Source organism: Propithecus coquereli, unplaced genomic scaffold (genome assembly GCF_000956105.1).
Source record: "Propithecus coquereli isolate 6110/MARCELLA unplaced genomic scaffold, Pcoq_1.0 Scaffold71, whole genome shotgun sequence".
NCBI classification, from domain to species: domain Eukaryota; kingdom Metazoa; phylum Chordata; class Mammalia; order Primates; family Indriidae; genus Propithecus; species Propithecus coquereli.
Genome location: NW_012153174.1, coordinates 13383068 through 13394797, shown reverse-complemented (window position 1 = coordinate 13394797; position 11730 = coordinate 13383068). Strand labels below are relative to the sequence as shown.

At 41.9% G+C, this 11730-nt stretch overlaps 1 protein-coding gene across 1 annotated transcript in view; it reads left to right on the top strand.

Annotated features, from left to right (window-relative positions):
- Nucleotides 1-1414: 1414 nt before the first annotated feature.
- ATP6V1H (ATPase, H+ transporting, lysosomal 50/57kDa, V1 subunit H) overlaps nt 1415-11730 on the top strand; it is a 146025-nt gene continuing 135709 nt past the window's right edge. The window contains exons 1-3 of the mRNA XM_012661390.1: nt 1415-1666; nt 2897-3044; nt 10357-10495. Coding sequence (XP_012516844.1) covers nt 2932-3044; nt 10357-10495 — 252 coding nt within the window. The 5' untranslated portion in view covers nt 1415-1666; nt 2897-2931. The remainder of the gene's footprint in view (nt 1667-2896; nt 3045-10356; nt 10496-11730) is intronic.

The following is an 11730-nucleotide window of genomic DNA, read 5'->3' as shown; positions in this document are numbered from 1 at the left end:
CCCAATTTAATCACATGACCTTCCCTCCCTCCCCCGATAAGAGCAGACAACGCTTCCCAGCTGTGGTCAGAGACAGAGGTGAGGCAGCTGACTTCAGAGATGGAGGAAAGGGCCACCAGCCAAGGAATGCAGGCAGAGGAATGCATTCTCAAGTGCCTCCAGAAAGAACTCAGTCCTGCCAAAAACTTGTTAGCTCAGGAAGATCCATGTCTGACTTCTGACCCACTGAACTGTGATATAATAAATTTGTGTTGGTTTAAGCCACAAAATTTGTGATAATTTGTTACAGGAGTAGAAAATTAGTACAATCTTATACACTGTTATTAGGTATCTTTATTCATAATCAATGCAAAATGTTGATTGTTTGGAAATTTGGCATCAATTTAATATTTTTAGTAGAAATGTATTGGTTATATTTATAAATCCCTTTCAGTGCTTTTTAACGAAAGTATGCCTTACCACCAGGGCAGTGCAGTATTACACATTATTATCTTAAAGCAAAGAGGGTAGCTTAGGCCTGGACTATGGAAAACTTGGGCTCAAAATAGGGTTGTCAGACAAAATACAGGATGCCCAGTTAACTTTGAATTTTAAATAAACGTTTAACTTTTTAGTATAATTGTAAATATTGTATAGAATATACATTTGTTAATCTCCAACCCTAGGTTAAGATAACTTTTGTGAACTACTACTCAGCCTCAGTTTTATATTTAAAATCCTAATAAGAATGTCTGCTTTATCGAGCTGTTAAATCCAAATAAAAATATCAATCTATTTAAAAGCACTAAATCAGGCTGGGCACGATGGCTCATGCCTCTAATCCTTGCACTTTGGGAGGCTGAGGTGCGATACCAGCCTGGGCAACATAGTGAGACCCTGTCCCCCACCACCCTCCCCACCGACAAAAAAATTAGCGGTTGCGGCAACTGCAGCAGGGCTTGTAGTCCCAGCTCCTCGGGAGGCTGAGGCAGGAGCATTCCTTGAGCCCAGGAGTTTGAGGTTGCCGCGAACTGTGACGACGCCACTGCAGTCTAGCCAGTACAACAGAGCAAGACCCCGTCAATCAACTAATAAATACATAAACGCGCTAAAACTTTTCAAAGAATGTGGTTAAAATAAAGTTTTGGCCTCTCAAACTACCTCCGGGGAGGGGTCCTCAGCAGCCCCAGTCCTGGGCACTGGGATTGGGGGCGCGCCCCACTCTGCCCCACGTCCCCCTCGAGCTACGCGTCCCTTTAGGGGCCTACGTCGCGGCCACCCAGATCCCGCAGCCCGTCCGGAACAGACCACTTCTCAGCGCAACGCCCCTCCTCCGGCTGTTTTGGACCATTCCGGCTTCCGCCTTCCGCGGCCGTCACGTGCCTCTGGTCACGTGACAGGCGCTCCTCTCATTCTGCGGCCCCTCCCGCTTCCTTCTGCCTGTGCTGCCCTCAACGTTTCCTCGGTTCGGGCGTCGCTTCGCTTTCCGTCTCTCGAGTCTCCCACCGCTGCTCGGGCCTCCGGACCTGGCAGGAGACGGCCACTCGGCTCTGACTCGGCGCCCCAGCCTGGCTGCGGACGCCCCGGACCGCCGCACCCTCTCTGCCTCCTTGTGGTGCGTTGTCGGTCTCCCGGGTTCGCGAGGTGAGACTGCCTCCGGGTTGTTTCGTCTCCGGGACTGGACCAGGTGAGGCGACCTCGCGGTTTCTCCAGCTTCCCAGGTGCGTGCAGGTCTCTCGCCGCTCTGGGCCCTTCCTGCGCTTCTTCGGCCCCGGGTTGCCAGATTTCTTCCCTTCCAGGCCTCAACCAGATTGACGAAATTGCAGAACCTTCCCGCAGGGGAAAGAAACGGGAGGGGCGGGCAGGAGAGAGGAGGGGACGGGTAGAAATTATTCCTTCCCCGGACTGGGCCCAGGCCCTGGCTTGCTGGGGGTACGAGTCGTTGAGACTTAGGTAACCGACTTGAGGCATCTTGAGCCACCCCCCAAAAGGCCGCTGGGGCTGAGCCTGCTTGGTTCCAGCGTTCCAGCCTGGCCGGATGCAGCCTGTTTTGACCTGGGCCCGCCAGTCCGCTCTGCTCTTGTTTAGGCAGCAAATCCGCAGATACAGAGATTACATTGCGTATGGACTAAGGTCATTGGGAATCTGGAATAGAATTTTGGGTACAGCTTAGCGTGGCCATGGCCATAAACTGATATTTGCGAATGGGAACCTATATTTTGTGTTGTGATAAAATCAAGCTTAAGGTTTTTATCTGTAAATTTGGAGTGAGAATTGCACAGAAGCTCATTATTGTAGCTTCTTGTCAGAACGGTTCCCATTTGGCTTACGTAAATTGTAATAGGTATATGTTCCAAAAATTTCTCCCAAAATCGATTTTGAAAATATTGTGGATTTTGGTTGAAAAGAAAGCACTGTATTCTGAGAAATTATGTCCACACTTTGTATATTTTTATTTGAATAATTTTAGAAAGGACTTATAATTTTTAATGTTACTTCAAAATGGTGCTTAGTAAAAGTTTATAAATTGGTCTCATCTTATTACACAGTTATAATTTTTTCTCTGTCAGAAGAGGAAAGTTGATCCTAATCATATAAATTTAAAATATTTTTCTATTTTGTATGCCTGTTCTATTTAGCCATGATTTCTGATTTCAATATCTTTGGTGGTCATTTTAAAAATCTCAGTACAATATTGGTGCCAATAATTAAAAAAACCTTTCCTGGAAAAGAAAAAGCCTAGGAAATTTTTACGGTGCAGTGGACAAGATTCGAAATATAATGATAGGGCTTTCAGACTTAGGTTATTGAATATTTGAATTGAACGCCTGGGGAGATTAGAGTGATGATGATAATAATAATCATTGTTAAAAAATAACACATGGTATTCTCTTTTTACCTTACATCTAAATTGAAAATCTGTTGAAAAGCACTCAAGATTATAAAATTTAGATGACCAAAATGGATATCCGAGGTGCTGTGGATGCTGCTGTCCCAACCAATATTATTGCTGCCAAGGCTGCAGAAGTTCGTGCAAATAAAGTGAACTGGCAGTCTTATCTTCAGTAAGTACCAGTTTGCTGTGAATCATGGATAATCATATGCTTTTGCATCAGACTTTTTCATGGTCATGCTTCTATGAGAGAAATACTGGAAAAATTCTAGTAAATGTGGAAGAAACACTTCCTCCTTAGAATAAGTAGCTGCCTTAGGGAGTTAGCATAGTGTGGTGGAAAGAGCTTGGGGTTCTACTGGGGAAGCAGAGCATAGTAGTACTTTTGACCTTCTCTGGCTGAAAGGAAGTACTTTTTGAATGAGTGGGACTCCTGAGAGGAATGTTCATGCGTTATGGAAGGAGGAAGGGAGTGATTGGCAAAGCTGGCCAGCATAGCCCAGCATGCCCTGGTGATCAGTGTGGGCGCAGTTGGTCTTTTTAGAGTGGCCCATACAACTAGTGAAAGACATAGATGTTTGAGTTTGAGACTTGGGTTTGAATTTTTGTTCTCTCTACTAGTTTGGTGATCTTAGGCAAATCACTTAACTTCTCTGAAGTTTAGCAAAGTAAATGTGAAATAAAGATACATATCCCACAGGCTTGTTGCTGAAATAATGTATTAAAAGTAGTAGCCCAGTTGAATACAAGCATTAGCACGTTGAATACACTCAATAAATTTTAGTTCTTTCCCCTTTCTTGGGTATATTAAGATTTAATATGCTGGTATTTCAATATTCTATATTTATCTGTAAAGTAAGTGTTTATTGTTGACTGTGTTTTATCATATTGACTTTACTTCATACCTGCTTATTTAGCTATATTTATAACTGAGTTATCTAGGAAATTCAGTTCAGATTTACATATACATTTTAAAAAACATCGAGGAATCTGTAGTTTTATGTTTAATTGTTTTGTTGTCAGGGGGATATACAGTGTACAAATATGATTCTTTTATTTCTGTTAATTTATCACTCATTAAACATTTATTGATTACCTGCCAACTTTGAGGCATTTTTCCGGGCTTTGAGGCTACAAAAAAGATATAAGGTACCATTTCTAAAGGAACTCATACTCTAATAGGGAAGTCAGATGTGTTAACAGATCATTTTAATTCAGTGTGTTAACTAATAATAGAAAGTTGCTCAGGGTCTGATGGGTGCACAGAAAAAGGACAGCTAATCCTACCCTCAGGAAGTTTTCTTGAAGGGGATGGTCCTTGAACTGAGTTGTCATGGATGAGTGGTATTTAGCCATGTGTCAAGAAGGAGTAGCTTTCCAAGTAGAACAGACAGTGTGAGCAAAGGCAGGGAAAGCAAAAACAGCAGGCTAGGTGGGAGTCATACATGTTTTGGAGGTGGCAGTGGGGAGAGCTGATTGTGAAGGTCCTGCGTGCAGCTGGAAGGAGTTTGGACTTGATCCTGTCAGTCAGTGTTTTGCAAGCTGCTTCTTAAGCCCTGAAACCCATGGTTGATGTGAAGTCTGATAAGAAAGCTCAGCATGTAGAACAGATGAAAATGGTAGTGGAACGGATGTGGGAGTGTGTGTCTCCGACCCTCTCCTTGAGACAATTTACCATTAGGGTTCCAAGGAAGAGTAGGTGTTAGAAACAACCGAAGCTTGTAGCTGGGAGTTTGATGATCAGATTTGCCTCTTGGTTGGATTATTCTGACAACATAAAGGGTGAATTTGTGGGTAATAAGCGTAGAGGTAGGAGAGGCTATAGCAGTATTATTGGAATAGATAGAATTGCATGGATTTGAGAACGTCTTAGTGATGCATTTGTTGTGTGGGGGTGGAAGAGAAGTCTAGGATGACTTCTGGGTTCCTACTTTAGGGAACTGGCTTATTGTGGGGCCACTGACCGAAGAACGGGAGGAGGAAGGACTTGCTGATGTTTTTTCTGTTCATGGGAATCTGTGTAATTGTTTAAATCTCCAGTGAAATTTGGATTTCCAGCTCCGTTTCCTAATTTCTTTAGTCTAGAGTGCATTTAGACTAAGAGGATGAGGACTGTCATGTTTATAAAGCCTGGATCTGTTTATAACCTAAATAGAATAATATTTTTGATCATAAAGCATGGACAGACTGGCAGAAATTCCTTTAGGGGCATTTGAAACATTTTTAGTTACATGGAGTTTTTTAATTGCTTTTTCTTCTGTTCCTTCTGTCCCATGGCCTACTACATACATTGTATTCTCCTTTTTCCCATTCTGTCCTTTATTCTGTTGTCCATCTCACAAATTTCTTTTATAAAACCCCTCCACTCTGTATGTCTGTGTGCAAGTGTTCACCAAATTTTAACTGTGTGCCAGCTGTTGAGCCTCTTGATGTGAAGACACAAGTGGGTGTGCAATGTGCCTCTCCTAAAAGAACTTACAGATTGTTTAGGGCTGCACATGACACATGAATAATCAGTGAATCTTGTATCATATTATATACTGATATAATAAAACCTGTGGAAGAGTCCCTGATGTCAGAAGGCCAGTATGCTTTTGTTCCTCACAAATTAACATGTTGTTATGAAAATATAGCATCTAAAAATATATTTCTATTTGATTAAGTCTTTTCTTAATAATTCAACCAGACAGTACATGGTTGGCTATATTCCAACCATGGCTATATTCCAGTCACACTGGAATCCAGTAAAACTGTATCTTGAGGATACAAGAATTGTAAAATGCCATCCTTGCTCATGAGTTTAAGTCTAATGAGGAAACAGATGTTTAAACAAATTAAATAATTTTGTTAAAATAGAGACGTACATGAAGTATATATATTTATAACAACAGGAAATATACAACAAAGGGCGAGAGCAAATAATTGCTGGGAGTATTGGGGAAGTTTTCACAGAACTCGTGAAGATGCTCTCAGGGCTGTCCAGGCAGAGGAGCTGGGGCTGCTTGAAGGAAGGCCCAGGCGAGGCGCCGAGGCTTGGGGGGACACGCAGTGCTTGGGGAGCTCCAGTAGTTCCATGTGGCTCCCTCCAGTCTCCTTCAGGCCAATATGTGGCTCCTTCATTCACCCAGTTTCATAGGCCAAAAACCCAGGGGTCGTCCTTATCTCTTCTCTTTCCTTTGCAATCCATTTCCAGTCCATTAACAATTAAACCGTATCCCGAATCTGACCACTCCTCTCCACCTCCGCTGCTCCCACCCTCATGCTTGCTGTCATCTTTTCTCGTGAGCTCTGTGGTTACTGCCTCTCACCCAGTGTCTGTGCTATTACTGCTGCCCCCATACGAGCAATTCTTCACATTGCTGCAAGAGTGATTTTTAAAAAATACAGATCTGACCACGCCATCTTGCCCACAGCTCTCTTGCTCCTGCACCCTCCTTGCTCTTCCACGCACAGCAAGCCCCAGGTCTGTCTCTCTACACACGCATCATTCAGCTTATCAACTCACTTCATTCAGGTGTCTTCATAGGCGACCTCAGGAAAGGCCTTCTCTAAAATACGTCCCTCCCTCTGTTGTTCCTGTCACTTTCTAGCCCTCTACTGGCCTCAGTTTTTTCCATAGCATATACAGCCTTAGCATTATGATGATTTGTGTATGTGTATTTTAAAAAATCATTTGTTTTTATATTTGTGTATTTTCTGTTTTCCCCACTGGAATGTAAGTTAAGAGAGATGTCTAATTAATTCCTGTGTCACCTGTTAAAAGGTGCCTGGCACATAGGAGGCACCAATTAACATCAGTTGATTAATGATGAATGAGTAGAGTATTGTGCTTGTTGGGAAGTGGTGGAGATAAGTATTTGGAAAAGGAAGTAACATTTTGTAATTAACATACTATCTAACGTTATTTTCATAACAATACTGTGACATAAGTTTTTCTATTCTATTCTGTTTTAAAGATGTAAGGATAGCTGTTAAGTAACATGCACATGCTTATGTGATTTTTTTTTGTTTTTAAAGAAATGAGGTCTTGCTCTGGTGCCCAGGCTGGAGTGCAGTGGCCTGATCATAGCTCACTGCAGCCTCGAAGTCTGGGCTCAAGTGATCCTCTTACCTCAGCCTCCCACGTAGTTAGGACTTCAGGTATGCAGCACAAGGCCCAGATCATTTTTTTTTTTTATTTTGTAGAGATGAGGTTTTGCTGTGTTGCCCAGGCTAGTCTTAAACTCGTGGCCTGAAGCAATCCTATCACCTCAGCCTCCCAAAGTGCTAGGATTACAGATGTGAGTCACTATGCCTGGCCTTATATAGGTTTTAATTATTCAATTGATTTATAAGATTTTTATTGAATGCCTCTGCCTAAGTGCTAGGTAAAACTGCCATTCAAACTCACAGTCCAAAGGGAGTATGATCAGATGAGTGCTTGAGAAGGCTGTCCGTTAGTAGACAAGAAGATTGTTTGGAGGAGGGTTGGACTGGATGTGCAGAAACCCATTGGTGGACTGTTGCCATAGGACTAGTCAAAATTGTTTGGACTGGTGCCTGATTGGCTGTGGGTGATTAGAGAAGACACCAGCATCTCTAACCAGCTAGGTTATGGAATTGTCAAAGGAAGACGAAGACACAAAAGAATTTAAACAAGGAAGAAGATGGTTTACCTGCAACAAGTGGAAGAAAGTCAGACTTCAGAAGGAATGGCTTGCCAAATAAAAAACACAGTTATTTAAATGGAAAAGAAAGCTGAAAAGTTATAAGGTTACCAAGTGTAACCTTTGTGGTACACCTTCTTCATGGTAGAAAAACTGCAACTTTTTGACATGATTATCCTATTCACAAAGGTTATGACATACCTTTTACACATCAGCACAGCAAAATTCGGGGGTAAAATTGTTTTAGCTAGGGAGGTCAGGTTCATAAGTGTGCTCATCATTTCATTTATTTTGGGGCCAGACTGGAAAGGATAACCTTGTTCTCTTGGTCCGTATCAGGATGCAGAGTGCATTTTTTCCTGACTAGCATATGAAGTGCTTAGCCAGAGTCAGAACTGGGTAAAGTGTGTTTTTGCTTTCAATTTCCCTTTAGCCAGTCTAGGGGCTTAACGGTCTCAGTTCTGCCCCTGTAGGGTCTGGAGTGCCTCTGCCATCTGTGGGAGGAGGTGGAGTGAGGACCGCGGGAGGTCCGGCCAGAGTTCAGACTGAGAGTTACCAGCACGCGGGGTGGAGGGCAGCACTCAGGGAGAGCCGCAGTGTGCGAAATGAAGGGAGCCTCCTGCTGCGGAGCCAGAGGCTCTGAAGTCATTACAGTAGACCTAGGAGGAGTGGCTTGAGGGGATGAGCAGAATCTGGAAGGTAAGGAAGGGTATCAAAAAGTGGCTGCAGTGTCACCTGCTTCAGGGAGGTATAGGAGGAAGGACTGAAAACTCTCCTTTGGGCTGGTGATTAAGGAATTGTTGGAAAAATAAATAGATGAGACTAGTTTTGAAAAAGGTTCAAAAATAAGCGCGTGTGAAAACAATGCCACAGTGCTTAAACAGTGTATAACTATTACAAGAAAGATAGAATGGTAGATTACAAAGTCCAGAAGCAAATTCAAAGTATATAAAACAATTTAGTGTATAGTAATAGTATATACAAAACCCAGAAGAGACAAAGTAAAACTGACAGATTTTGAATACATAAAAATCAAGGTCTTCTTTGGAAGAGGGTGGGCTTGTAGGTGGAGGTAGCAAGAAGTATGCAAGTTCAGCGACCTTGTCTTGGGGAGGGGGCAGCTCTGAGTGCCTCACCATCCCAGGCTCTCCTGTGGGCTCAGGGATAGCTGTCCTCTGTGGTCCTTTGCCTAAATCCTGGCTGGGCTGTCCCCTCGACGTTCTGTGGCTCCACGCTATCCCTGGTCTCTCCTGGGGGCACTTCCTTCATAAGTCACTTGCCCCTGAATCCTCATCTCAGGGCCTGTTTCTCTGAACCTGACCCAGGACAGCTCTGAAACAGGGACATCCTTCTATAATCATGCGTTTTTGGAACCCGCTTCGTATTCAGTGTTTCTCTGATTGGGTTTTGTGGAGCACCAGTCCTTCAGCGTGCTTGGGAGTAGGGGAAAGGGACAGCTTTTTAAACTACTGAGTTAAAAAATATATTGATATTGTTTGATAAAGCACATTATACAAATTTTTTTTTATTTTACTCATGTTTCTACTCTATACCTAAATATATCAAGTGCTTTTTCTTATATTTTTCCATTTAATTTGTATAACCATTCAGTGGAACAGGGCAGTTGGTGTTGTAATTGCCATTTTGCTGGTGTGGAAAATGGTGGTCCGAGGGGCAGTGACTTGCCAAAGTTTCACGCGTGGAGTTGGAATGCATCCTCAGATTGACTCAAGTGCTGTGCTTTTCCTACCATACTAAGGCCCTAAAGAGTTGATGTGAACAAACGCTGAAGTGCCCAGAGTCTTTACAGGGACAAGCAAGGCCGTTCTGGGAACACATCTTTTAACAAGGAAGGATCTGTATTTAGAGATTAGGATGGGGATTTTGCGCAATGCATTTGACTACCTGATGAGTGGAGAAATTGGTAGGTCAAGCTGGGTTTGGGAAGGAAGATGGACAATTCAGTGGTGATGACGCTGAACTCGTGAAGATGTTAAGACATCTACATGGAAATAGGAGACAGTTGGCGAAGGTTTGGGTGAGAGAGAAGAATGGACTCTCAAATTGAACCTCTCACAGGAAAGAGTTGGGGAAAGGAAAGATGCCAGGGATTCAGTGCTGGGAGAAGACTTGAAGCGGGAAGAGCCAGTGACGAAAGGGCCCCTGGAAGGGATGGAGGAGAACAGGGTGGTGCGGGGTGCCTGCTGGGAGGACACGGTCGGGGGGAGAGCTGGTTTTTCAGAGAGGAGGGAAATCACCTTTTTTGTGTGGAGGGAAAGAATGTGCTGGAGAAAATGATTATAGAAGTTCATGTATTAGGTTGGTGCAAAAGTAATCATGATTTTTGGACCGTGAATTTTAAATCATCGTAACTAGGCTCAAACACATCTTTATTAATCAAAATATTAATAAAATGACTTTGAACTTGATACATTAGAAGGCCAAGTAAATTGTTTGCCTTGGGAGGGGGACTAAGGGTGAGACTTTGGGTAATGCTAAGAGGTAACATTTTGCTGCGTGCTTACCGTGGGTGTGGCAGATGCTGTGCTAATAACTACCCATGTGGATTACTTAATTTCCTCTTCAGTGCAACCCCTCAAAGGCAATGTGGTTATTGTTCCCATTAGCAGATAAATTAACTCCGGTTCCAGAGATTTTTGCAGCATTGGTAAGAGGTGGAGCTAAGCTTTGAACCCAGGTCTGTCTGATGCCAGGGCCCTTGTGTCAGCCCTAGTGGTTTACTGCCAAGGAGAGAGGACAAAGACCGGGAACTCCTCTGTTTGCTCACAGTGGCTATTCATCTCTTACTGAACAAAACAACTTATTTTTACTTTCTAGGGGGCAGATGATTTCTGCTGAAGATTGTGAATTTATTCAAAGGTTTGAAATGAAAAGAAGTCCTGAAGAGAAGCAAGAGATGCTTCAAACTGAAGGCAGCCAGGTGATTGACATAAACATTATTCACGAACACTTCCCTGTGTCATTAAAAATTCTAGAAAAATCTTAGTGATTATATGATATTCCATTCTAGGTATGCACTATAATTTAACTTAAAAATTATTTTATTAGAAGACATTTAAGGGTTCCCCAGTTTTTGTTAATTTTGGAAAAAATGTTATATTGAATATGCTTATACCTTCATCTTTTTCTTCGTTTCTGAATATCTTCTTGGAATAGACTTTTAGAAGAGAAATTACTGTTTCAAAGTATATGAAGTCTTACAAGTTGCTTAACTTTATGTTTAGAACATTTTTTCCACTTTGTATTCTTACTAGTAATGTTTGAAATGAGTAACATAGTTAAAAATATTTGAATTTGCTAGGTAAAAAGGGACGTTTTATTAGTTTGATAACAGGATGACATTTTTTCTCATCGATTTATTAAATATTTGTTATCTCTTAAAATTTACTGATTAATTGAGACAGGGTCTTGCACTGCTACCCAGGCTAGAGTTCAGTGGCAGGATCATAGCTCACTGCAGCCTTAAACTCCACCTTGGCTCAGGCGATCCTCTCGTCCCAGCCTCCCAAGTACCGGGACTACAGGCAGGCGTGCACCACCATGATGCCTGGCTAATTTTTTTATTTTTTTTTAGAGATGGAATCTCTCTCTGTTGTCCAGGCTGGTCTTGAACTCCAGGCCTTAAGTTATCCTTCCACTTTGGCCTCCCTCCCAAAGTGCTGGGATTACAGTGAAATTATTTTGGGGGGGGCATCATTTTTATTTTAATCTGTAAGGTTTTGGTAATTTTTGATTTTATATAGTCTTTTTACGTACAAAGTATATTAATGTTTGCCATATTTGTAACAAACATGGTTTCTTATTTACTGTTTATCTTTGAATTGTTTTGGAGTTTTTTCATATATAGTAGTTTAAAATGTTTATATAGTTACGTATGTTGATGTTTTACCTTCTTTTGTGATCCATGTTTATTGTAGAAAAATAAGGAAAATACTGTTAAGCAAAAAGAAAAAAAATGAGTTATTCTACCTGATATACCCCAATTACTTGTATTAACAAGTTATGTTAACACTTTATATCTCTCTAGACACTTTTCTATGCATATAGTGTACACACCTACTACTACAAACATGAACTTTTTACAAAAATGAGATGATACATATGGTTTTGTTCTTTTTGTTTAACTGTATGTATTTTGCCTTCCCCCCATGCCTGTAAAGGTATTCTTGTGGCTTTTTTTTTTTTTTTTTT